Source organism: Mycteria americana, chromosome 1 (genome assembly GCF_035582795.1).
Source record: "Mycteria americana isolate JAX WOST 10 ecotype Jacksonville Zoo and Gardens chromosome 1, USCA_MyAme_1.0, whole genome shotgun sequence".
In the NCBI taxonomy this organism is placed as follows: domain Eukaryota; kingdom Metazoa; phylum Chordata; class Aves; order Ciconiiformes; family Ciconiidae; genus Mycteria; species Mycteria americana.
Window position 1 is genome coordinate 46,321,236 of NC_134365.1, and position 26,013 is coordinate 46,347,248.

General features: G+C 38.3%; 1 protein-coding gene across 2 annotated transcripts in view; it reads left to right on the forward strand.

Moving 5' to 3' along the window:
• Positions 1-26,013, forward strand: part of TMTC2 (transmembrane O-mannosyltransferase targeting cadherins 2) — a 265,687-nt gene that overhangs the window by 139,129 nt on the left and 100,545 nt on the right. For both annotated transcript variants that reach the window (XM_075496382.1, XM_075496392.1), the window contains exon 3: positions 9,170-9,998. In XM_075496382.1, the coding sequence (XP_075352497.1) occupies positions 9,170-9,998 (829 nt within the window). The remainder of the gene's footprint in view (positions 1-9,169; positions 9,999-26,013) is intronic.

The following is a 26,013-nucleotide window of genomic DNA, read 5'->3' on the forward strand; positions in this document are numbered from 1 at the left end:
TTCTTTTGCTATATTTTAAAGGTACAAATAAACAAAACACCTCAATTTTTTAGTTGGCAAAGGGAAAAACAAAAAGCCACATAAGATGCTGCTTGTTATCCATGGTAGAAACTGACTTTTGTAGCTCGATGGGCTTCCAGCTGATGGATTTCTATTACACCTAGATAGGTTGTTCTGTCAAAGCTAGAACCAACTTGCTATTTATCCCATGTAGAGAAACTGGTTATTGATGATTTCCTTCTACTGGATTGATAAAGTTGCTTAGTCATTGCCAGAGGCTTAATCTGGGATTGAATTACATTTTTGCTCATAAAATCCATTTCTATTTGCATTAGTCAGTTAAAAAGTATGTGTCTATTTACATTCTTATAGTGTGTGTTTTTCTCCCACTGCATATTAAACCAGCTCTTAGGCTTTAATTTTCCTTTATTGCCATCCTGTTAGCGTAGGAAACATGTGAAATGTGCCATAACAATTTTTGGTGGTAGGTTTATAGGTAGCATTGCACTATGTGCTCTAAGAGCTCACTTTGCTTCCTTTTTTCTTAAGCATGCCTGTACATTGTACAGAAGAGCAGAACAAACTTCCTTTAGAAGAATAATGCATATCCATCTGTTCAGGTGAGCAGGGCTTTAATAAGTTGCCAACACTTCGTAGAGGATAAGTAGTTTGAAGGCATTGTCAGGTCAGATTTACTTAATACGGTGTAGGAGATACAAATGACATGGTGGGCCTCAGCCTTGGGTACTCTTTTTCAGGTGTGTTCGTTACTCAGGAGGACAGCCTGGCTATACAGCAGGTACCACCTTTGCCTTCCCAGTAGCACCTGGGCAAAACTTCCTTTCTCCTTAGGGCTCTACAGGCCTACTCATCAAGTTGCTTAAGCCTAGTGCTGAGCCGTGCTGCCCACCTCAGCCCTGCCACTCATCTCTGAGGCTGTCCTGCTTCCTTGTAGTCCATACAGCAGAGGAGAACTGGTGCTCTTTTACACAGATGGAATTTTCCCTTGGTTCCCTTTGAACTTATATGACTTGCTCTGTCACATTGAGCGGTTGTGTGCGCTAGTTGGGTTTCTTAGCATGTTGATAAGAGCTTTTAAAAATTTCAAGCATGTTTTTTGTCTTGTTACGCTGTTAGCTTTTTGCAGAATCGTACTTGGATTATCTACTTTTACTCTTTTTTTTCCTTAACTTCTTTTTTATATCTTGTATGTTTTCAAGAAGTTATAACATAGTGCCAACTTTTTGAGTTGGTATTGCTGTTAGCATTCTCACTTGGTGAGCTGGAAATGTGGCCATTAACTGGTGTAAATTGCTGACATCAATGGCACTATTCTACCAACGAGAAAACTTTAACAACAATAACAAATTTAATTATTAAATTATTATAAATAAAACATTTATTATTATTATTATTATTATTATTATTATTATTCACCAATATTTGCATTGTTTGATGCTGTGCTAAAGCTCTCAGGACAAAATATCTGTCTTTCTATGTGTTTTATTTTTATTTTTGCAACATCATGTATGCATATATCTGGGAATAGAAGGATGCTTATGGAGAAGATAAGAAGGGCAGAAGAGCAAACGTAGCAAGAAAAAGTAGTTTTTACATTATGGTGGCCAGGTTAGAAACAATTAATTGACTCTCCCAGATTGTTTTTTATTATTCTTTTCTTTGCAAATTTTTTTTTCCTTGCAGAAGTATTTATATACAGTAGTTTTTAAGAAACGTGCTCTAGGATGAGAGAATGTCTTAAGGGCAGAGATGGGCAGAGATCACCTTTAAATTGATGGATACATGAAGAGTGCAAACCATTATTATACAAGATTGAGGGTTTTCTTTATTAGAGAAAATAGCATGGATTTACACATTTGCACAATTGGGGAAAAAAAGAAGTGTTAGTTTGTAAGAGGTGGATTTTAAGAATGTTCGGAAGATACTAATGTGACTCGGGGAACAAACCACGAGGATCATATTAATTAATATTTTGACTGAGCTGGGGGGAAGTGAAGCAAACGTTAAGACAAAGTAGGATTGCAGGAAGCTCTAGTACTTAATGCAGAAATGACCAGAGCATGGATGGGTTATACTTTAAAAGGTCACAAAGAGAAATATGTGCTTCTTTTCAGTAGGAATGCTGATGATACTGTTATAGTAATCAGAGGAAGTTATGCCCAGAAGTTACCTCAAGAGGCCCTATAGTGCATCATTCTGTCTCTAAAACAGGACTGACAATACTTCTATCTTTCCCACAAGTTACACTTTTAATGTATTCTTGAAGACAGCATAAAGCCATAGAGCCAACTGCCATGGCAAATTTTTCCAGCACATCCCTATATCAAACAGTGCAAAGCGTCTCTTCATAGCTGACCTGAGTCTTCCTTTCTTGAACTGAAGCTTATTATTCTTATCCTTTGGACATGGAAATAGATAACAGATTATTCCTTTCCTGTTTGCAGCAGTCATTTATGTACTAGAAGGCAGCTGTCATGTCTAAACAGCTTATGTTCTTCATTTTTCTCTCATGGGACATGTTTTTCTAGATCACTAATCGGTCTCTTTCCCCTCCTCTGACCTCTCTCCAGTTCCTCCATTTATTTCTGAAAGTTCTGTGCTGTAACCAGACACTTCTAGGATTTACTAGTATTGAGAAGAGTGGAAGGATTACTTCACATGTCTTGAAGGGTGTGCTTTCATCTGTAGTCTCAGTAGAGTGTTTACCTTTTTAGCAGTGGTTTAAAAGAGTTGCTTATGATCTGTGATAATCCCCGATACTTCTCTGAAGAACAGCCAACTACTTGTTCCACATCTCATACTTGTGTAGCTTTAAGCAGTTGGAGTTGCCCCTGCCTTTTATACAGGATTATTTTTCTGAACATTTCTCTGTTTTTTCAAGATCATTTTGAATTCCAGTTCTGCTTTCCAACATACTTGCATGTTCAGTGAGCCCTCAGCATTTTGGGTAGTGCAGAAAGTACAGCACCCTTCCTTCATTGCAAAACCTCTCACATCATAGAATCATAGAATCATTTAGGTTGGAAGAGACCCTTAAGATCATAGAGTCCAACTGTTAACCTAGCACTGCCAAGTCCACCACTAAACCATGTCCCTAAGTACCACATCTACACGTCTTTTAAATCTTCCAGGGATGGCGACTCAACCACTTCCCTGGGCAGCCTGTTCCAATGCTTGACAGCCCTTTCAGTGAAGACGTTTTCCTAATATCCAATCTAAACCTCCCCTGGTGCAACTTGAGGCTGTTTCCTCTTGTCCTATCACTTGTTACTTGGGAGAAGGGACTCACACCCACCTCGCTACAACCTCCTTTCAGGTAGTTATAGAGAGCAATAAGGTCTCCCCTCAGCCTCCTTTTCTCCAGGCTAAACAACCCCAGTTCCTCAGCCACTCCTCATAAGACTTCTGCTCTAGACCCTTCACCAGCTTCGTTGCCCTTCTCTGGACACGCTCCAGCACCTCAATGTCTCTCTTGTAGTGAGGGGCCCAAAACTGAACACAGTATTTGAGGTGCGGCCTCACCAGTGCCGAGTACAGGGGCACGATCACTTCCCTAGTCCTGCTGGCTGCAATATTTCTGATACAAGTCAGGATGCCATTGGCTTTCTTGGCCACCTGGGCACACTGCTGGGTCGTATTCAGATGGCTGTTGACCAATGCTCCCAGGTCCTTTTCTGCCTGGCAGCTTTCCAGCCACTCTTCCCCAAGCCTGTAGCGTTGCATGGGGTTGTTATGACCCAAGTGCAAGACCCAAATGAGATGATGCTTTTTAAATGAAATGGAGGTATGACTGTTGGACCACCTCTTAACCTGTGCGCTGGTAACAGCGCTGGACAGCGTTCCTGAGCAGTCTGGCAGTTCAGGAATGTCTTTTGGTGTCAGCGGGCTTCTTACCTACTGTGTTAAGTTCTTGCTGCTGCACATAGATGGATTAACCCTGGGCAGATAGGCATAGCGTCACCACTGTCACGCTGCATTTGGCTGTGTAGGCTTATCCTCAGAGAGTACCTCCTCTGTTGCACTGACCACGCTTACAGATTGATCAAGCTAATGTAGTCCCTTCTGCTTTTGTACTACCTCCATTCATTCATACAGTTTCTGCTCTTAATGCAGTTTATTTTTTCCCCTGTAGTCCTTATAACTATTGTTTCAGCTGAGAGTTTAGAATATTTTTTTTTTATTTAAAGATTCATATTAAAGAATTAAAGATTTTAGAGGAAGACTTTGGGCAATTTCAAATGCTAGTGTTTATAACTCAATTTAAATTTTAGTAAGGCAAGTCAACAGCAATAAGGACTGCTTAGCTTGTGCTTCTTGCTAATTGCAATAAAAATATGTACACATAATCTTCAGCTGTTTTATGAATGCACTGACTTCCTTGTTGAGGAAGAATTGTGTGGGTTCATAACACTAGAAGTAAATGTCATTTAATATGTACAGTTGGTCACAATATTGGATAAGCTATAGACAGAGTTCTAACTCAGGGGAAGAACAGACCTTCAGGCCAGCTGTTGTTGTATCACCAATGTAAAAGAGTGAGCCTCATTTAGTGGGTCATACGAGCAGGAAGAAACTGGGCAGGTGGAGACAGAGCGGTAAAGGCCACTTCCAGCTCAGTACTATGACCCAGCAGGGGTTGTGGCAAATAGCTTCATCCCTGGTATGGATGTGTTTTGAACTCTAGTTCAGCACAAGCTTGGCTGAGCTGTGATCCAGGAGCCTCTACCTATCATGGAAACAAGATACTGTCAGTCTAGTGATTTGGCAGCATTTTGCTACTTTGGGAAGCCCCAGTTCTCAAGCCAACATATTTTTAAGGAGCTCTAAGTTGGAAAAGAAACTCCTGTGAGTAATGCCTGGTGACTTATCCACTTTCTTTTTTGCATTTCCTGAGTTCTAAAAATAACATTTTGTGTATGGTTAGCCCCAGTGATTTTGGTATCTGGACTGTCTTGACCATGTGCCATATTTAATGCTGCTTTGTTGAAATGGACAAGGTGAGGTTAAAAGAATAGTGTCTTTTGAAAATGCTTTGGATACTGCTTAGGTGATGACTGAGCTTTGGCAGGGGCTGCCCAATCAAGAAATCTGCTGGAGTGCCTTATTTAAGAGCAGTATAATGGAGTGCGGAATTAGGATTTAATGCAAGGGAAATGTGCAATGTGGGTGGGTCATGCAGATGGATTTTGGTAGGGAGATGAAAAAGGTTTCTGCAGTCACAAACACTAAAATTGCAGTGGTGGTACTTGACTGTTAGCAGGCAGGAGAGATGTTAAATCTGATCTAAATCAGTGCTCATTTTTTCCCCAGATGAAAATGACTACTTATGAAAGGTTAGAGGATTTATGGGGGTGTCAAAACATATGGCAGATGGGCTGGATTAGGACTCATGAGTATAGTAATCCAAATCCTTTCTGCCAAGCATTTACAGAGGATCTCTTCCTGCTGCTGGGCTACACTAAATGTACACAGTCAGAAGAGCACAGGCTGTCAGGAGGCTCAAAGGAAGAGTTGCTAGTGAAAGTGCTTGTCTGAGCAGAGTTCATTTTGAAAGCACTTTATTTGCAGGCAAAAGTCTACTGGGTAACTGATTATTTTATTTAATTGTAATAAATTGCTGTAAACTTTTTTTTTCTTTTGGTTCACTATACAAAGCCTGGAAGAAAGTAAAGCCAGAATGTGAGCTAAACCTTTCTAATTATCTATGACTATATTAGTACAGAGGGGTAAAAGCTGTGCAAAAATCATGAGTGTTGAGAGAGGTAAAAAGGGGAATGAGCCTGTCATTCCATTTCTGAGCCAGTGCTATCTATGTGTGATTTAAAAAAGAAAAAAAAAAGCATCTACTTTAAGTTTTTATGACAGAAGTTTAAGTGTTAGGGAGGATTTTAGTTTTGGTTTTAGACTAAATCCAGAGGATCTCCTTTGAAATCTGAAAATTCACAGTGGCACGTCAGTGTTACACAGGTTATTGGTAGCTGTAGTTAATGTGTAGTTAATTTTAAAAAGACGTAAAGCTACTGGCTTTTGAGAAGACCCATGTCTGAAAAAGTTTCTGGGGAAGGATGCAAACCATTTGTGCTTGAGGCAATGAGAGGATAGTTGCACTCTGCTCCCATAGCCAGTTAATTAAGCTAAAGAGTCCACCAGAGCTCCTTCTCTAGTTAACTATTATTTTACGGTATGATAAATTGATAAGCTGGGTAGGAAAATCACCTACCAGGATACCTCTGAACTCCACAAATGAATCCTTAGATATTTCATTTAACACTGGTTAAAAAAACTTTAAAAAGTGTTACTAAACATGAAACACAATACTGTATACAGATACGTTGTGTTCTTTGTAGAACCAAGAAGTGTGAGGATCTGGACCTTACAGATCTTAAATATAAGCTTAAAAGGGAGGCTGCAAATAGTTACTCCAGCAGTGAGGATGGATTAGCTGTGAGGTACAGATTGTTTGCATTCTAGAGCTAGGAGCAAGAGGCAAGCTTTTCATCGTTACTGTTTTACTACGTACGAAGAAGATCTGAAAGTTTTTAGCAGGTTTCTCTATTATCCACGAGGAATGGCACGTCTGCTCTAGCAGGATTTTGCCAAAGAACTTTGTAACATGAACTTTCTCAGCATTTAATTGAAAAGTGCAATCGTTAGATCTTTAGGAAGGGGAGATTTTCTTCCAGTTGTTAAGTAAGTATTAACAAAATTAAAAAGCAGTCTAAGCAATCCATGAAAGCTCACTTCTCATCTGTTAATGAAGTTTCACTTGTTAGTATTTGGGATATCTTAATCTTTCGAGTGGTATATAGCCTTCCACCCAAGACCTGCTCTGAATTTCTAATTAAAACAAACAAGCAGATGAACCAAAAAAACCATCTTCCACTTCCCAGGCTCTTTCTGTCTAAGCAGCCTCCTCTTAAGAGACTGTAGAAGGGTGAATAAAAAGAGCAAAAAAAAGTCACATTTAACATTTGAGACTTGTTTATATGCATGTTTGAAGGAAACGAGTTTGAAAATAATTGAGCCAGAGGGGTGGGCAGAACACTTTTCATGTAGCAAAATATGACAGGAATGAGAGGACAAGTTGAACCAGGGACATAAGGTTTTACTATGAGGGCATACATGCAAATCCATGAAGTCTGCATAATCATTTTATTCCAAATATAAACTTAGTTAGGAGTTTCAGTGATAACCAGTTTACACAGCTTTATAACATTAAAAGCATTTAAACAATCCTGGCAGGCAGGGATGAAACAGTATCTGAGATGAGTTGTGAAGTATTATCCAGCTTACAAATAAAAGGAGGTTGTTACAGTAGGCTTTCCAGGGAATATATTCATATAAAGTGTAGATGTGGGTTTTGATTGATTTATTACCAAAAAATTGTTGATTTTTAAGGATACAGAAATGTATAAAAGCTAATAAATCAAACTGGAATTAATATGGCAAATGAAATACGTGGAGGCTTTGCTTCATGTATAAAAAGTGCCAGCATTTTTTAGGTGGTTCTGATACAAGTACGTAAATATTCTCATTATAAATTTGTTTGTTCCCTACTAATGCCTCCATTGAATTCTGCCATATTACCTCAAAATTGAATGAATTACTCTAAGTGCCGTTAAATATTTCAAACTTCACAAGGAGAAACTCTAGAAATGTGAAAAGGAATAAATTTCTTCATGAGATAAGCAGATAAATTATGATGACTAGACCATGTCTTGTTACTGGAGTATCAGTAACCTGATGGCAGAAAACTATTAATTGACCTAAAAAGGAGCAGCATAATCATGTGTATTTCATGATATCAAGGGGAGGGTCCCCCCACAAAGGAGAAAAATGAGCTGTTTAAAAGAAATAAGATAAAACATTCCAGTGTGAGGACCTGCTTCTGAATAACTGAGGAAACATTGAATAACCATCCCAGAAATGTGTAGTGTGAGATGGAAAAACCAGACCTAATAAAATGAAAAACAATTGACGAATAATTCTTTGTAATAATGGGGGGAAAAATCATCAAAGTGCTTACACTGTATCTGGAGCTATTGGGCAAATAGTTTTCTTTTCTTACAAAAGGCATCTGAGAAACTGAAATATAAAAATACACATATTTTAGCTTTTACAGATTCTTCTGCAAAGAGAGAGTAATCCAAAACAGCTTTCATTTAGGGCGCCCATGTAATTGAGAGCAGAACTTAAGCTCTTCAGTCCTAGAAATAGGTGAGAAAATCTTGCTTCCTGATTCTCATTGAGGCAGAAGTGGTATGTTTCTGCAAGTATTTGAATAAGTAAGCACTTTCGGATGCGGCGAGGGGGAATCCAACAAGCAGCTCCAGCTGGCAAATGTTGAGTTATTCCATAAATAAGTGGAAGTTCTTCGAGTTGCTAGCATCTTGACATGGTGGAGGCAGGTGCATGCTTCACATAGTATTATTTAGATGGGTATGAAGATGTGAAAGGTTTTAGAGCCCTTATTTAATATGGTGTGCTTGAAGAAAAAACCCAACATATTATTTGGCTGTGAGATGCAAATGAAGTGGCGCTTTCAGTAGCAGACAGATCTGAAGGCTCCAAATGATCACTGTAGTTAATAGGTAGGAGCTGGAAGACCTAAACATGGAATCTGTGTCTGTTTTCCTCTCTTGCTTTCTTGGAAAGTTTATTTGGTTCTCAAGTGAAATACCTTAGGAGAGACTTTCATTAGGGAAAACAGAACTGGAGCATTCTTTAAACTTTAAATCTAGTTACAGCAAACTCATGTTTTGGCCACAGCCAGAAGCAAAGAAAGGATTTGGGAGGTTATGTAGGAACCATTGTAAGGTTCCATAAATTCCTCTAAAATAAAGAGTTTTCAAAGGGTTACACAACTAAATCTTAAGCAAGGGCTGACAGCCCTAAGATCTCTAAAGGCATGACTCTGATACAGGCTTGATATAGCTTAAATGAAAGAGCCTGTTCTTTTAGTCAACAGCATACCCCAACATTTTGTGATCCAAATGTTAGAGACCGAGATCTATAGTGCTTGTTTCCATTACCAAATAAAAGTTGTATTAGATATTTCTTGGTTCCTTTTGTTTATAACTTACAGAATTAAACACCTGGTGTTGATTTATGCTGATGTTTTGGTTGTTTTTTTTGTTTCCCCCCCCAGAGAAAGAATTTGACTCTCTTCTTCAGCATTGGTTTATTGACCTCCTGGGGGACTGCACTGCTGGGTGTCCGCTTATACTGGATGGGCAACAAGCCCCCAAGTTTTTCCAATTCTGACAATCCAGCAGCTGACTCAGACAGTTTTCTCACGCGTACACTGACCTTCTTTTACCTGCCAACCAAGAACCTCTGGCTGTTGCTGTGCCCAGATACCCTCAGCTTTGACTGGTCTATGGATGCCGTGCCTCTTCTGAAAGCAGTCAGTGACTGGAGGAATCTACACACTGTGGCCTTCTATGCTGGACTCCTCCTCCTTGCCTACTTTAGCTTGAAGGGCTCCAGCAATGAGAGAGAATGCAACGGGAAAACTGTAATGAATGGCAAGCAGAATGCTAATGGGCATAGCTGCCACTCAGAAATGGAGTACAAGACACTGGAGGTGAAGTCAAGCCTTGCATCAAAAGAAGAGAATGGTATAAAAAAGCATGAAATGCAGAAACTGCAGCTTCCTTCAACTGAGAACATTGTCATTCTGTCTCTGTCTTTGTTAGTAGTGCCCTTTGTTCCTGCCACAAACCTATTTTTCTATGTTGGCTTTGTAATAGCAGAGCGTGTGCTGTATGTTCCTAGTATGGGCTTCTGCCTGCTGGTTACAGTAGGTGTCAGGGCCCTTTATGTCAAAGCCCAAAAGCGTTTTCTGAAGAACTTGGTTTTTTGTTCCACTGCTGCATTAATTGTTTTCTATGGACTCAAGACTGTTGTCAGGAATGGGGACTGGCAGAATGAGGAGATGCTGTATAGATCAGGGATAAAAGTAAACCCTGCTAAAGGTAATTTTTGCTCTTTATGGTGAATGTTTTATTTATTCCTATCTGTCTTTGCCTTTGAATTGCCTGATTTTATCGACTATATCTAAAGAGGATACTTCAGGAAATGTCCTTTTAAGTTGCAGTAGTATGTACTTTAGTAAAAAATGAGGAAAAGCAGGAATGTGTTTTGATTAGGTGTTACAACTTTGGCATTAACATGGAGAAAATGAGACCCTAAGGTAAGAGGATACTTTCTTTTTCATTGATCTTAGTTCTGCATTTTGAAATTTAAGATGCATTATTAGTATTGCAGACCCACCCTGGTAATTTTCCATTTGAGTCTGGTATCTATCACCCTAGTGAAGGTTTTTCAAATGTTCACCAAATGTTCTGTTCTCTGTGACTACAAAATACAAGAAATAGTAAAGGACAGCATCAGGGAGGTGCTATTTTTTTATTTCATCTGATGCAAATAACGTCAATACTACATAATAAAAATGAGGAAATGAGGTCATATTATTCAGCCTAGGAAATTACTGTAGTTCCTCCTGCATACAAGTACTGTAAAGAGTTATTGTCAAATACTTATACCTCCCTGTTAATGTATAAATGCCACCTATTCGTAACATTGCCCAGCTACTTCTTTTCAAAGGTTGTATCCATGCCGTAATGAAATGTGACTACAGCTAGTGTAAACAACATCGAAACAGGCAGTAAACGGGCTAGTTTAGGGATCAGTAACAATGTTTAGCTGTGGCTCTGTGGTTTCAGCATATATGGCAGATCCAGCTGGGATCCTGAACTCCATGTTGCCTGGCTGTACTGCTCTTGGCACACGAGCAAGTTTATATGAGAACAGTCAAAATACCACCTGTGAGTGCAATGTAGGCATTGACTAAACCTTCGTTATTTACAATTCATCAGAAGTGAGAAGGAATGACTTGATTGCTTTGCCTTTCTGTGAAAGAAAAATTTGACAGTGCTTGAACATATTGCACTTGAGTTTTTCCAGTTCTCTGCTCAGAAGCCTGTTATATGATGCAAAGTCATCTGCTGACAGAGATACGCTTCTTGCTTAGACAGTTATATCATGCCATAGTCTAAAAGCTGTGATAGTAAGAGGCAAATGCAGGTGTTGCTGTGAGCTGATAGGGAGTGAAAAAGTAGATTTGGCAGCTAAGATGCCTTGCAAAGCAGCATTATAGTAGCTTGTCAATCATCAGTCTGATTTTGTAACTCTTCTTCATATGCTTTGTCGCCTTAGGTAAAATTATTAAACTTGTTGCTGCAGTAAGTGACTTTTTGTTAACTGTGAACAAGCACATCCCATTTATTTTACTTTTTTTCATAACTAGTGCAGGAGAGCAAGAAATGAAGAGAAGTAACTGAAGAGCGAGACAGGATACCAGAGTGATTATATGATGCTGTGAGACTTACCAGTTTAGTGACGATGTAAAGCTTGCATTAAAACATTGGCATTCCTCGGAAAGAAAAGAGTGTGTGTGCACTAGTTAATGTATGTTCCATTTTTGTCCTTGGTGGAGATCCCCAGCTATCCCAGACTATATTAATAGTTGTCTGCTTGCTTTGAGCCAGTTTTTGTGATTAAAAAAAAAAAAAAAAAAAATCTAGTTTTTGTGCAGTGGTAGGATTGGCTGCAATGTTGTCTGGAAATTAGACTACCGGGTATTATGCTCCCAGGAGACAAGGCGAGCTATTTTCATCATACACATCTCAGTATGCACAGACTTATGTATATATGATTGTCTGGTTTCTTGCCATATAAGCTGATATTAAGTTTCTTGTAAGATATGCAAAAGCAAAGACAGCATGTCAGTGTGGTGATATAGACATGACTGAGCTGACTGTAAATCTCCTTAAAATATCCTGTTAAACTTCTGCTGAATATTTACTAGCCCACACACATTGTAGCAGGGCTGGGTATCAGAAACCCTGAGCGAAAGCGACCTGTCACCCAACTCTATTCATTATTGTGAATACTTCCTAGATTATCCCTGGCTTTGACTATGCTAATTTTATTTTCTATTTCTCATAGAATCAGGCAAGCCTGACTGGACTAGACTGGCTGCCAATCCCACCAAAGCATTAGGAGATCAACAATTCAAACTACTCTTCAGTAATTAAATGAGGTTGACGTAGGAAAAACAATTTATTTTTGTTTGCCCCTTTTTTTTTTTTTTAGTTTTATGAATGCTACTGATAAATAGGCTATTCAGACAGTGAGACAATGGACTGCTCAGTCAAACGGTAGAGTGGAGAAGTGTTTTCCTTCCTTTTAGGCTGTTAAGAAGAGGCTGCCACTCCTCATTTCTGTTTTCCTCGACTCGCAGCCATTTCTCCTCATGAGTATTTTCTTACTTCTGATCATTTTTGAGCGGCAGGATCATTATCCCTGATGGTTCTGCTTTTCCTCTCTTCTCCTGCAAAGAGCTTCTGAACAAGAGCTGCTTCTGTCCTAGGCTATAAAGCAAAGAGGGATCCCTTCAAAAACTCCCCGTGTGGGAACTGATAAAGAAGTAGAAATCCGCAAAGACCAGTTTTGCTAAAAGAAGGAGCTGCTCTGTTTTGTTCCAGATCCATCTGTATTCTGGCCTAGCAGGATGAAAGCCGCTCTGCAGTTGGATGCTGTGCGACAACATTGAGCTGATGTGCTGTATTAGTAAGGTCATTTGAGAGGCAAGCTGTTAACACAGGTGCATTTGTGTACTAATGCAACTGAACTGCTTTGGAAATGGAGTTGTCTCACATGGTGATGGTTTATAATCAGGTCCCTCTGCGCTGTAGTATGCGTAAGAATATAATCTCCTCTGCTGCTGTGGGACTTTCAGGCAAAGTTGTTCAGCGGCTTCTCCATCTTCAGACCTCAGTGAAGAAATGGGCGATCGGCGCCTTGCCAGGCCCCCTCATGGGCACCTTGCAGGGAGTGCAGGCAGAGAAGTAGTGTTCTGCCCCAGATGAGAAAGCCCCTACCCCCGCAGGCAGCCACAGCCTTTCTGTAATTTACATTTCTCCAAGCTGTTCTTGGCAGTCACTGACAATGTGGAAAAAATACTCAAAAGCGGGGTGAATGGCTCATCTCTTAAACCCCCTAATACACCGTGGGAGAGCCAAGTGAGTAGAAGGTGGTGGCACTGCCTCCGAGCCGCCATGCACGTGCCGGCTTTCCTGGCTGCCTTGCTGCGGCAGGCAGCTGCTGGCCCTTAGCTGGTGGAGTCGTAATGAGGACTTGGGATGCCTTGGCTGCATCTGTTACTGGGCTTGTTCATCTACAGTTTTGGTTATGACTAGTGTTTCAAATATTTTTAAAGTGATCTGAGCTTTGCCTTGTTACAGTTTGTCAGCACTTGAGGGAAAAATAAGCAAGATTGATTACTGTAGTTTATGGATCCTGAAGTGCCTGTATACATGTTTTGACACTAGGGAGGGAAAGGCGCAAGTGTTTCTCTGTGCTGCCTTCAACTTAATGAGCAGCCCAACTGATATGAAACAGCTCACATTATTTGAGTGTTCTTTTATAGTGAAGGAAGCCTCCCAAAATGTAAAAACAAACAAAAAAGTTAAAAATAGGTGGTAGCTGTCACATGTTTTTCAATTAGACTGAGAGTCATTCTGTGGTGATGATTACCTTGTGTTTAATACAAAATTATAATGACGCACCAAATAATTGTTCTCATTATGCCTTGTTATCTCTAGTTTTCTCTGTAGTACCAAAAATTGGTTTCAAAAACCATAATCTTTTTCCTCCAGGCCATTTTGTACCTTGAAGTCCACATCACAATGATCTTTGATGTTCAGATATATTTGCTGTACTGTAATAGACACTGATTAAAGAAGTAGAAGATAACAGAGAGAGGCTTAGACTGTTAGACTGCTGCAGAGGTATTAGTTGCTTGGTCATATTTACTGATGAAATTTTAGTCTCCTGGTGTTTGCTGTGATATTTGTAAGTAAACTTTGAAGATCCTTCCTGGAACTAGTTGACCTGCTACACCAAGTGGGTGCTTAACTTAACCATGCATTCAAGTCTTGCTAAATTCATATATGTGACTACTCTTTTTGCAGTGGAACGTACAGCAAGAAACAGATATTAGGCTGCTTCCAAAAGCAGTATTACCACATTATTGTGGTGCTATACCCAATCTGATAAGCCCCATCTCGCACATGGCACTGGTTTAAGTTGGCATTAGAGCTTTTGGCTTCAGAACCAGTTCTGCATGTTGCTCAGGTGTATGTGATTCATTTCTTTCCTGACTCAGTTCTGCAGGGAAAAAAAAAAAAATTCCTTAATATCTGTTACGTGAAGACAAAGTTGGGGTGAGAGGGTTGAGTTTCTTGGTTCAAATAAACTCTACTGTTGGAGTCAAATTGCCTAGATGTTCCTGGTAGGTGATTAACGCAAAGACTAACAAAAAAATAAAAGAAAAATTCTTTCTGGCAAAATCATTCAGATAATCTGTGGTTTAAAATTAATATTGCCTCTTATAGTCCTACTTAGAGTTAAAAATCCTGTTCTTAGCATCTTGCTTCTTACATCGATTACCCTGTTGTTCTCAGTGGGCAGCAATAAGACCAAGACATGGTGTTGACAGAGAAGAACGTACAAATTGTTCCATAAGAATATAGAGAGCCACTTTCCTTCTGTCTTTCCACTCTTCCTCCTACTCCCAGTTCTTACGAGTGTGAATCATTCAATTTTGCTTAATGTTTTCAGAAGAGACCCTGATACTGAAATACCCTTCTGGACCACAATGTTCCTTTTCTCTGTCTTACTTTTCTCTTTTTTTTCCTTTGCAACAGGGTTGTGAGACCTTCTGCCTCATTCTGCTATATTTGTGCCTGTAAAAGATTTAAAGAACTTCCTTTGCTTTTTTGGCATCTTTGGCATAGCATTCAGCCTTGATCAATTTTACTCCCTGGAACTTAATGGATATTTACCTTTTTTTCTTTTTCTTTTTTTTTTTTTTCTTTTTTTCTCCCCCCCCTACCCCCCCATCGTCAGTTTAGCATGGGATTGGTAAGGACTGCTTCTGTATGCGTATGTGAATGTCAAGATACGAATATAAAGTTCAGATTGTGAAGCATTTTAGTTGAACAATATATAGAGTAGCTGTACAGTCATCTGAGCAGTCATAAAAAAGTGGCAATTGCATTTTTGTTTCATTTTGTGTTTTAGTGTCATTTTATGTAATTAGTTTACTGTTTAGTTTTCTAATACCATCTGCGAAATAAAATTGAGGGAATTCCTAAAGTTGAATTTAGAATTTAGCTTATTTAATCTCATCTATTAGCATAATACTTGCCTTTTGATCTGAACCGCAAAAAATGTACTCCTCATTTTTAGTATTTTTTAAAACACCAAATTTCATTTGTTATCCATGTTGAATAGTTTGTTGTGTTAATTTCCTCTGTATTTTACGATTACTAATGCAGCTAGCATATGTATTTGCTCTGCAAACTGTTTTAAGCATTAGGGGGGGGGGGGATCATGTGAGTTAGTTTTGTTCCATTTACATAAATTTGTTATCATTAAAAAGGTACCCAAATTTGTTCTCACCCAAGAGTTGCTCCTCTGATTTAAAAAAAAAAAAAAAAAAAAAAAAAATTATATGCCTCTCATTGTAGAGATTGTATGCTCTAGTTCTGTGCACTTGGGTAGAAGTAAATACTAGAAGCTGTTTCCATCTGATTTGACGTCTTGCTGCTGTTATCCTTATCTACTCTTAGAAAATGATTTCTTGCTAACAGTAGCTGTCAGTAAGAGGTTCCTTCTTCAGCAGACAATGAAAATACCAACTAATAGTGCAGTGAGGAAAAGTAGTTATAATACCTTGTAGTAAACTAGGTAAAGAAGCCATATTTCCCTCAAACAAAAAGGATGCAGTAAACCAGTGTTTTCCATGTTTATGAATATTTTTGTATCACTAGTGATGACTGGAGACAAAAGGAGAAGAAATATTTTAATGTATGGCATTCTTCAAATATGCTTATTATTAAGAGCTTACATTTTGCTGACAAGAAGCTGGGTTCTCTTGTAATACCTTTAGAGTTTTGTTTTCGATAGCTGTTGCTCTGGCACACAGCTAGTTGTTCACCACACTTTTTTTATGCCTTCTAAACAGAGTAGTGTGTTTTTTAACAAACACCACACTGGTCATTTAAAAATACTCCGTGCATTTGGGATTGCATTTCAGTGTTTTGGTGCATATATTCTTTCTTTATATGCACCTTGACAGTAAAACCCCAACTCATCTTTGGGCCTATAGCCCAAAATATCACTCTGCACAGTAATTATTTCTTGCTCCTTTGGTTCATTTCACTTCAATAATAATAAAATCACTCTAAAAGTGGTAAAAGTCTGACTCAAATAACATTGCAGTGAATGGAAAATGCTGTTTTTGAAAAACAAGGCTTAAGAGAGAAAGTAATTTCGGTGCACAGATTGCCATAAACCAGCAGATTTTAAAAATATAAAACCTGCTAATAATTACGTATGAAAGTTTTGCATAGTATCACTGTTAAGAAATATCAGTGATATGAGCATAGCATCTGGAATTAAGTATTCACGAGTTTGTTTTAGGTTTGCTAGTGAGCTCTTCTTTAGCCTTTGAACAAGCCACTTTAATCTCAATTTTTCCCTCTGGAATGGAACTCATACTACATATTTTCATTAGACATTGGATCATCTTGAAAAAAAATTTATGAGTCATTATTGTATTAAAATCTCTCCACATTTATGACAGTATAATACCCCTACTAAGCTAGTTGCTAAATAAATATCAGGTTACAAAGTCATTACGGTGATTCTTGGCATACTTTTTAGTCAACTTTTTTAGAAGTAATTGTCAGAGAAACATAGCACCAACTAATCATCAATCTTCCCAACACCTTCACCAGAACTTTCCGGCACTTAATCTTTTGACTAAATGTTGCATGGATATTTCCCTTGACTTCTATTATTATTTTCAACTTTGGTCAGAAACTTAAGTTTGGCTATTTTTTTAAGAAGAAATTACTGTAAAGGTAGTATACCTTCTGTCAGTGTTGTAGAATGTTTCCAACCATCAAAAATAACCCTTGTAACAGCTACTGTATGGGGAAGTGCACCTGATAATGAGATGATCTTACATAAGTAAAAAATTCAAAGGCTGTAATTATATATTAAAACCATAATTAGTAATATATAAATTTATATGGCTATATAAGTCTGTTATTGCCATATATAAATTATGTATGATATACTATGGTAAAATTTGGTGTCTTTGTTCATAACAAAAATGGCAGAATTTGAAGGATAACTGTTGTACAGGATGCTTGAAATAAATAGGAAATATTTTTTCTATCTGCCACTCATAACAGCTTTAAAAGAGAAAGCTGAACTAGTAAGTGAACAGCATGGAATTGTTTGAAAGTTAAATAAAAAGACTACTCTCTGAAAATAGTGTAGGGCGCTCTAAATGGGTGGTACTGCTGACCTGGATGATTAGAAAGTGTAGAAGGAATGGCCATTAGTAAGTTGTTTGGGAAACAGACATAGTTACCTAGAGCATTTGAGCATCCCACAGGCAGCCCAGCCTCAGCAAAACAGTCTGGTTATGCTAAATATGTTGGAGAGCTGAAGGAAAGTGGTTTACACTTCAGTTCAAAGTCTGAATTTATTCTCTAGTGACAGTGTTCTCTCCCTCAGTTCTTCAGTAGTGCTGTAATTTCCTTTGAAACCCATGTCACTGTGGGATATCTGCTTCTCCTTCAGCAGGATACCAGAAAGCCCAATACTCTTCCTTTATATATATAGAGGACTGGAAACAAGGATACTAATTTTTTTTCTCCCCTTGAATGCAGTCCAATAGCATCTCTAATCTGTGAATCCTAAATAGCAGGGGGATAGGAAGAGAATCTGTTATTAACTACTATCTAGACTTTTTTCCTTTTGTGTATACTAAGAATTTAAAGAAATAAACAGTTTTGAGACATGGACTCATCAGACTGTTATTTCTTCCCCTGCCTTCCCTGAGGTGCTCTGCAAAATCATTCAACAGACTCATCTGTGTAAAAACTACAGTGCAAAAAAACCCCACCCCTGGTCAAGGAGGGATTGGGTTTGGCAAGATATTATTTTTGTAGCATATCAAGTGAAATGGGTTAAGTTCGGTATTTTCTTTGCCAGAAAATGATAGATTTTATTTTCCAGTTTGATTAAAAGTCAGGCCTCCAGTCCATATTCGTGTGTTCTATGGTAGTAGCCTGATTTTTTTAGATGGAAAGAGTTACTATTAGAGGAAAACAAGATTATCCAGATTGGTTCTCAAGCTGAGCATGTTTGTTTAAATGCATTAGATAGTCATCCAATTGTTTCATTATTTTACCTTTTTTCAAAATATGTCAACTGTGAAAAATTTTTCTTTACATACTGATTTTCACCATGGCTTACACGTCTTCATCTTCCTATCCATAATGGATTTCATACCAGTACACCCTGAGGTCCCATTACATAAATCTGGTAGAGAAACTAACCTTTAGTGTGGACAGAACAGTAATTTACACACATGCCTCTATACCTCTTCTGGCAGTGTAAAATCCCAGTGTAGATAGATAAATAGAAAATATTTCATTAAGATTTCCAATACCGTTCCTTTGTAACAGGGAGTTTTATTAACACTTGGACTGTCATCATTGCCAGCCCTCACACATGCAAAAATGAAATGATGGCTGATGCAATTATAGTGTGCGCAGAAGACTTGCACACAGTTTTGTTTTAAATTACAGAAAAGATCACAAAATAGAGGGACTGAGTGCTCAATGTCTTTTCCTTCTCTTTGCTTGGATGCTCTAGCACGCTGAACTGTTCTTTCAGTTCTTAGAACACAGAAGATATTTGGAATATGAACTGTTAAAGATGCTAGTTAATCATTTTAGTGTCTTCAATTTCACTGCTGGCAAAAGACAGATAAAGTAATTTTATGACTCAGCTTCTTCCCTGCCACCTATATTTCCATACTATTGTGGATACGTATTGGCTGGCAAAGCTTCACAGGCTCTGTCTTGCCTTAATAAGTGATTTAAAACAAAACAAACAAAACCATACAACTTAAAGTGTTATGAAAAGCCTACTTCCTGGATGTGCACTAATTTGCCTTTTCTAAGTCTAACATACGTCGTTTGAGCGCTCTGACAATTCTCTTGCTTTGACAAACCCTAGCGCTGATTTCCACCGCCCCTGCCCCATGGCTCCTCTGGCATGTTTCCGGGACATTGGCGCCTCTGTTCCCCTTTCCTGGGAAGGAGCCAACATGATCCTTCTACTTCTGGCTTTGAGGACCAGGGCTGTCATTCCAGTGGGTTAAGTGCACCCTTCTATTTCTGCAGGAGGCTGGTTTACACAGTTCACCACTTGGGACATAAGTGATGATTTTGAAATGTATCATAGATAATTTTTTTTAGAACCATGCCTGCTGTTTAAAAAGTTATGTAATTTGACAGATTTAGTACATGGTCACCTCCTTGCCTGAGTCAGTCTGGTGCTCTGAAGAGCTCCTCAGGGTTAATCCTGACGTGTCTGGGGTGCTCAGAGTCTTCCTCTTCCACTTGTATTTTTCTGCTGCTCTGGCCTCCTCTCATTTTCTTGGATGATTTGAGTCCATTGCCTCTACAAAATACAATTCCTTATGAGAGTTTTGGGTCAGTACTGGTTCACTGCTTGGTTCCTGACCCTTGTGAAGTTTCATGATATGGGAACTTTATGACAGTAATGGCTTATGGTGTTCACACACTTGCAGTGCACGCATAGCTGATGAAGCTGTGCAAACAAAGGTGTGATTGGGCTCTGCAGTGAATCAGAACAGTGACTAGATTAGATGTTAAAGGTACTATGATCTGCCTTCCCCCCCCCCCCCCCCCCCCCCCTAACCTGGATCAGTTTATTCGTCTGATTCATACCATAACGTTCCCAAAAATCATTTTAGCATGAGGGATGGGGTGGCAGAACTGGATGGACTAGAGGGTGGTAGGTGCAGGAGTTCCTTAAAAGGGTAATTCCACTGGAGCCGCTGTGTCATGAAACGCTGCCCTGAAGTAACCTCCAGCAGTTATCGCCTTTGACAATGGGATTTCCGTTGAAATAAAATGTAATCTATGTTTGTCAGTCTTTCGTTACTACCTTTCTGTTGGATGAAAAGCTATTTCCTGATGCGTTGGGGTGTGCCAGCACAGCTTGGAAGGTAGAAGACTTGTATTGTCAACAAGTCTGTGATCTTGCAGTAGTTTTAGCTTAATCAGAGTATCTTCATCAGAGTTGCGACATTAAACAAAACTGAATTGTACAAAGATTGGAAAATGGGAGGACGTATCCAGAACAATGTGTGTGTTGGTTTTGTGTTTATTTGTTTATTTATAAAGAATACCTACAAAGTTGCAGTGAGGTTGTGATTTCTGGTTTGAATCTTTTTAGAGGTTCTGCAGGATGAGCAGTGGCTTTATGGGCTGAATCCGGTTTACAGGACAGCTTTGTCTAGACTATTGTCTGTCTTTTTTGGGAGAAGTGGAAAGACTGTCCATGTAGCACACTGGCTGCACTGAGGCAGCTCCTGGGAGACATGGGATGGTATCTCCGTCTGAGCGATGAGTGGTTGGGAAGCATGTTTCTTCCTGTTGACTAACACTGAGTGAGGGCTATGCTGTTAAGAGTTTCTATAATGTTACCCTGAAAATATTTTACATTGTTGATTCGTAACTAAAAACAGTAAGGAAGTGTTATTTGATCCTGTGGCACCTCCAACGAAGGTACTGGTGAGAATTTCTTCATGCAGTCGTCTGTCACGTGTAGTGAATCAGGGTGTCTAGCAGAAGTGGGAGTATGTGAGGATACCTGTCATTTTTCTTTGATGGTTTGCTTTATTCTGGGTGCTCGCTAAAGACTCTGTTAATGTGATATTTACTATCCAGCCAGCTTGTGGAGCCCTCGCACACCTGAGATGAGGTTCATTAAAGCTAATTGGATTACTGAAATCTGCAAGTATGTCCTAGGCAGAATGAAGAGTCCATACTCTAGACTAAATAGAGTAAATGGTGAAGCCTAAGAACACTTTACCAGCTGCTCAGTCTCATCTTTCAGGTTCATTGAGCTAACAGAGCCACTGTGCTATCCTTTGAGGAGGAAAAGTTAATTTTCTGTAACACAGCAAGTGAAACGGGTATATCAGGCAGCGTTGCTGAGTGTAGTAGAGAGCATCATGCATTCATACCCATTTGCATCAGGGTTTCAAAACTAAGAAACAAAACTGAAGCACTGCCTGCCAAAAGTCAGTTGGTTCAGTACCCATGCTGACATGGTGTTGGACAGGTTTCAGAACTCTGCATAGTTTTCAATTACGTTTTTCTTTCACCTGCTGTCATTCCAAAAGCCCTGGAACTGATCAACAAATGAAGTGTTGAACAAACGATATAAATAACACTTAATAAAACGAAGAAGAATATATGAAAGTTAGGAGGTGGTAAATCTCTAATACAGTCTGTCTCAACATTACCACATACCCACTGATATAAAAAAAATCAATGTATAAAGTAGATTAAACTCATAAATTATGGGTATATAGAAACCATTTATCCCTTTAGGAAGCAAGAAACAGGGCACTTTTGCTGTTGAGTTAGCAAAAGGAGGTAATTTGATCAAAAGGTGTCTATTAACAAGAGAAGTTTTTAGAGGAAAATTATTGCAAATGGTATGAATGAATTTATGACATATTTTGAAAAAAAACATTATTTCTTTGGAATAATAGGAAAAATATACCTTGTACAAACCATAATGCAGAACTTATGCAAAACCTGTTCCACTTTCAAAGTAGTAACCTTTAGCATTTATGTGAACTTTTCTGTCCTCAAACCGCTTAACAAACATGATCTAATTGATCTTCTGAATATCTTTGTGGAGTGGGTCTGTATTGCAGAAAAACTATTTAAAATGCTGCTCTCTTTATTGCCTTTTTTTGAGTGTGCAACTGAGCTTTCAGAATTTGTATTGGGGAAACCTATCGTGCCTCCGTTCGTGAAACTCTTTCCCCCTCTGGAACAAAGTGATTGCCTGATGAAATGTGAATGCTAAAGACTGGAGCACCACTCTGCTTTATCAAGTAGTATGCTTGAAAGGAAAAAGCCATAAGCTGCTGATGAATTTAACCTTTCAACACAGAGGAAAAGGTGTTGTTCTTTATAGCTATGGTTATAACCTTTCAAATGTGAATGATGTAACTAGTGCCGTGCTCTTTCTTCATGCGTTACCCAACAAAGGTAATATGGAATATTTGAATATTGGAAACTTACTGACCTCTGTTGCAAATCTCAGCGTTTTTTTTTTTTTTCCAGTAGGATAAATTTTCCATTTACAGATATTGGTCTTAATGTTTCAACTTATTTCTCATGAAGTAGACCATGCTCAGAAGTCCTCAAAAGACTCAAAGGAATGTCAGATTTTACAGCTTTTTTTTTTTTTAATTTTTATTTTAACCAAACACAAGCTTTGTCTGCTCCCAAATGTGTTTTAGGAAGGATGACTCTTTAACAGAAGTTAAGAACATAGATCAAAATATAAAATGCATACACAAATATCAATGTTCCCACAATGTATAAACTGTAAGTAACTTAGTTTTCTTGGCCCTTACTTTGTGAGAATACTAATTATATGGGGAAATGTTCCTTACATCTCTCTTCTGTATTGCAAGAAGACTTCCTCTTCTTCCTTTACTTCATTCCTCCAGAGGTTATCGTGCATTTATGTTCTGTTAGTGTCTAGCTGCATTGTTATAGTAGGCACTGTGAAAACCCATAGTGAGGTACAATCCTTAGCAGAAAAAACTTGCAATTAATGGATGAGTAACAAATGTCAAGAATACAAATAGAAAGACATCAGGACGTGATCTTTCCTGAACAACAGATCTGAACAACAGACCAGCAACAGAGCTGGAAACAGAATATACCTCTTTTAATTCCCAGTTTAGCACCTGTAATTTCAGCATCAGGGAGCTGAATCTGATGACAGGAATGTATCTATTTTAAAGGTATAAACTTGAAGAACATAAGAAAAAGAAATTTTTTTTTCTATGCAAGCCACATACTGCTTTAAGTTTATTTTTACGGAGGCATCCTCTGCTGTCAGCATTGTTTCACAAAAGTCTCTCATTTTGGAATAGTCTAACCTTAGCAGTAGTCCAGTGCTCTACGTAAGGAAGTACGTGGCTTTCAGCTGTTAATGTGGAGCTTCAGATAGGTGGTAAAACAAACGATTTCCTTCATGAAATATCTGATCTAGAAATATTCAGTGTAGGTGCTAAGAATGAATAGAAAAACATACTTAGTGAAAGTTCCAAGAATATTCAATATTCTGTTTGCTTCCCTTTACCATAGAGCTGAGAGATTCACAGCATGCTGCTGCGCTTGACTCTGCCTACATTGTGGTGATATTGCCACAGGGTGAGGTGGCAAGTGTGAATGCTTGTAATTCATTACTTTCATATTGATAGCTGTAAAGTAGTAATTTATAGTGCAAAATGAAAAAGTGTTAAGAACAGATGGTAAGAAGAAAAAAGAAAAAAAAAAAAAGTCCTAAACTGTAGACCTGGATTGTCATGCTCCAGGAATTAAGTCCACATAAAAGTTAATAGCAAAAGAGAAGAGGTTATTTCTTTTTGGGTTTGGTTTTATTTTTTGCTCCAAACTTTTAGAAGTTAATTTAGTGTTCATCAAACCTTTTATGGTGACAGCCCCATATAAACTGACACCCTTCAATACATGCAGTGTCATCAAGGCCAAAGGCATCTTCCCCATGCTATTTTTGTCACTTTATCAGAAGCATCACCTGGAAAGTAGTAAAAACTCCTAGTTTTCCATAAAGTTATTTTAGTTCTTTCAGATTTTATTACATTACACTGGTAGCTAATTTCAGGAAAAAAACCACACTGAAAATAAGTCATATTGTGATGTAAATTCTTGGAAGACTTCACATTTCAAAGTGGGAAGTGTAATTAGTATCGTTTCCTCCTTGTAATGTTTTAAAGTTTGTCATACTGTTCTAACCTGTTTCCCTCTGATTTTCTTACTCAACAAGTTTGTAACGAAAGGAAACATAAAACTTTGCACCAACTGTAATGCAAATTTCAAATATTGATGCTGTGACCAAGAGGAGATTATTAGTGTGCTGTACCGAAGAATTGATTTATATAAAATGTGCATATCTTACTTTTAATTGACCTGTAAGCCTTGGAAGGAAATAGAATCAAATAGAAAATCCTTTTGGACAGTATTGGAAACAGAAGAAGGTGTTTAAGAAAAGTAAAATTAGAATTCTCACCCTTCAGTTATCATCTAAATAAGTGTCTTACCAATGATAATGGCTAGGAATTTCAACAGATTTTGAGAAGGATGCTTCTTTGGAGCTTTACAGCCTCTGTTGGGCCCATATGCTTAATCATCTTTGATGAGCTTGGAAATCTAATGTCTGCAAAGTAAACAGGGGAGCAGAAGTAACTTTTTCATGAAGTTCAGATTACTGATGGTTTAGGTGTACAATAGTAGGGGAATGTGGAGGAGCTGCACTGTTCATCAACCTGATGTGGCATGTGTTGATACCAATCAGTATTACTTTTACCAAGTAAAAGTAAAAGCACCTCTAAGGTATTGATAACTGTGTTGATAATCACCATAGTTCTCTTTCCACTCCATTTTTGGCAGCGGTGCAATGATATCTCCCGCCTCCCATTCCTTTATTTGGAGAGGGAGGAAATAAAAAATATTCTTCAAAAGCCTGTCAGGTAAAAGCCTATTTTATTTAACTCCTTTAGGAGTTAGACTCAAAAATATGTTCTCTTATCACATTTTCGTGTAGTTTGGAATTGCGGAATTGCTCTTTAAGCAAAACCCCTTTGCTCTTTAAGGGGTTTTACATAAGTTAAGTGGGTTGGTTGTTATGTTCTTGGTCATACTTGCTCCCCTCTCTTGTCCTTCGCCATATGTGGGAGTTAGGCTTTCTTTCCAAAAGGGAAGACGGAGATCAGTACTACTCAGAATTAATAAAAAAAGCAAATGCTGTTTCTCTAGTGAAGTTGAACATGAAAGGAATTTATAAACTTTTTTTACTTTGAAGTAGGACAGATACTTTTTTTTTTTTTTATTACTTATCGTGTCTCCCTCTGTAATGTGATCATGGAAATATTTACATTGCTAAAGAAATTGTTACTACTCTGAAATGGGTTGCTTGTTCAAATATCAGATTCAGTATTTCTGCTGTGCTAGTGGTTTTTTACAATCAAGGATTCAGTTTCTGAACTCCCACTGTATCAAGATTCTTGTGTTAGTGTCCCCTATCATAAATGCTGCCCAGGAGTGTCTTTTTCACAGCTATTACATGGGAGCATAAATGCAATTGTGATAATAGAGAACAACAGACCTCTTGCAGAACTTCCAAAAACCAGATGTCACTGCAATACCTTCCCCCGCCCCCGAAATAGGTTCTTTTTCTGGACCAGCATCTCTTCATCCCTAAACTCTATTTATGAAAAAACAGATGATAATTGTTATGCATTCACTTTTTTTTCAGAGATGAGTCAGAAGAAATGCAGAAGGATTGTAAAGAGAGGGAATGCAACCTGGAACTGCTGTTATTAATTTCACAGGCTAAAGAATAGTAAATAATGCACAAATATGTGTAAAGCTCTGTGGAAGTTTTCTTGGCTTGATGTGCATTTTTCTGTGAGCTAAAGTTGCTAGTTTGGAACTGCTGACAAGTTGATTACAAATGACTTGGCTGTTCCCTAAATACTTCAGTCTTTGTTCAAGTAGTTTGTTTCACTCAAGTAATAATCTAGTTCACATTTTTGATGCGTTCATCAATCTGTGTTTTAACTTTTATTTTGTGAATAAGTCCGATAGTTTAAGGTGAGAACAGTATTACAAAACTTCAGTAATTTGTCGTATATCAATTTTTTTAGCTTTGAGTCCTACATTTTATTCATCAGTTTTCCAGGATGTTTGC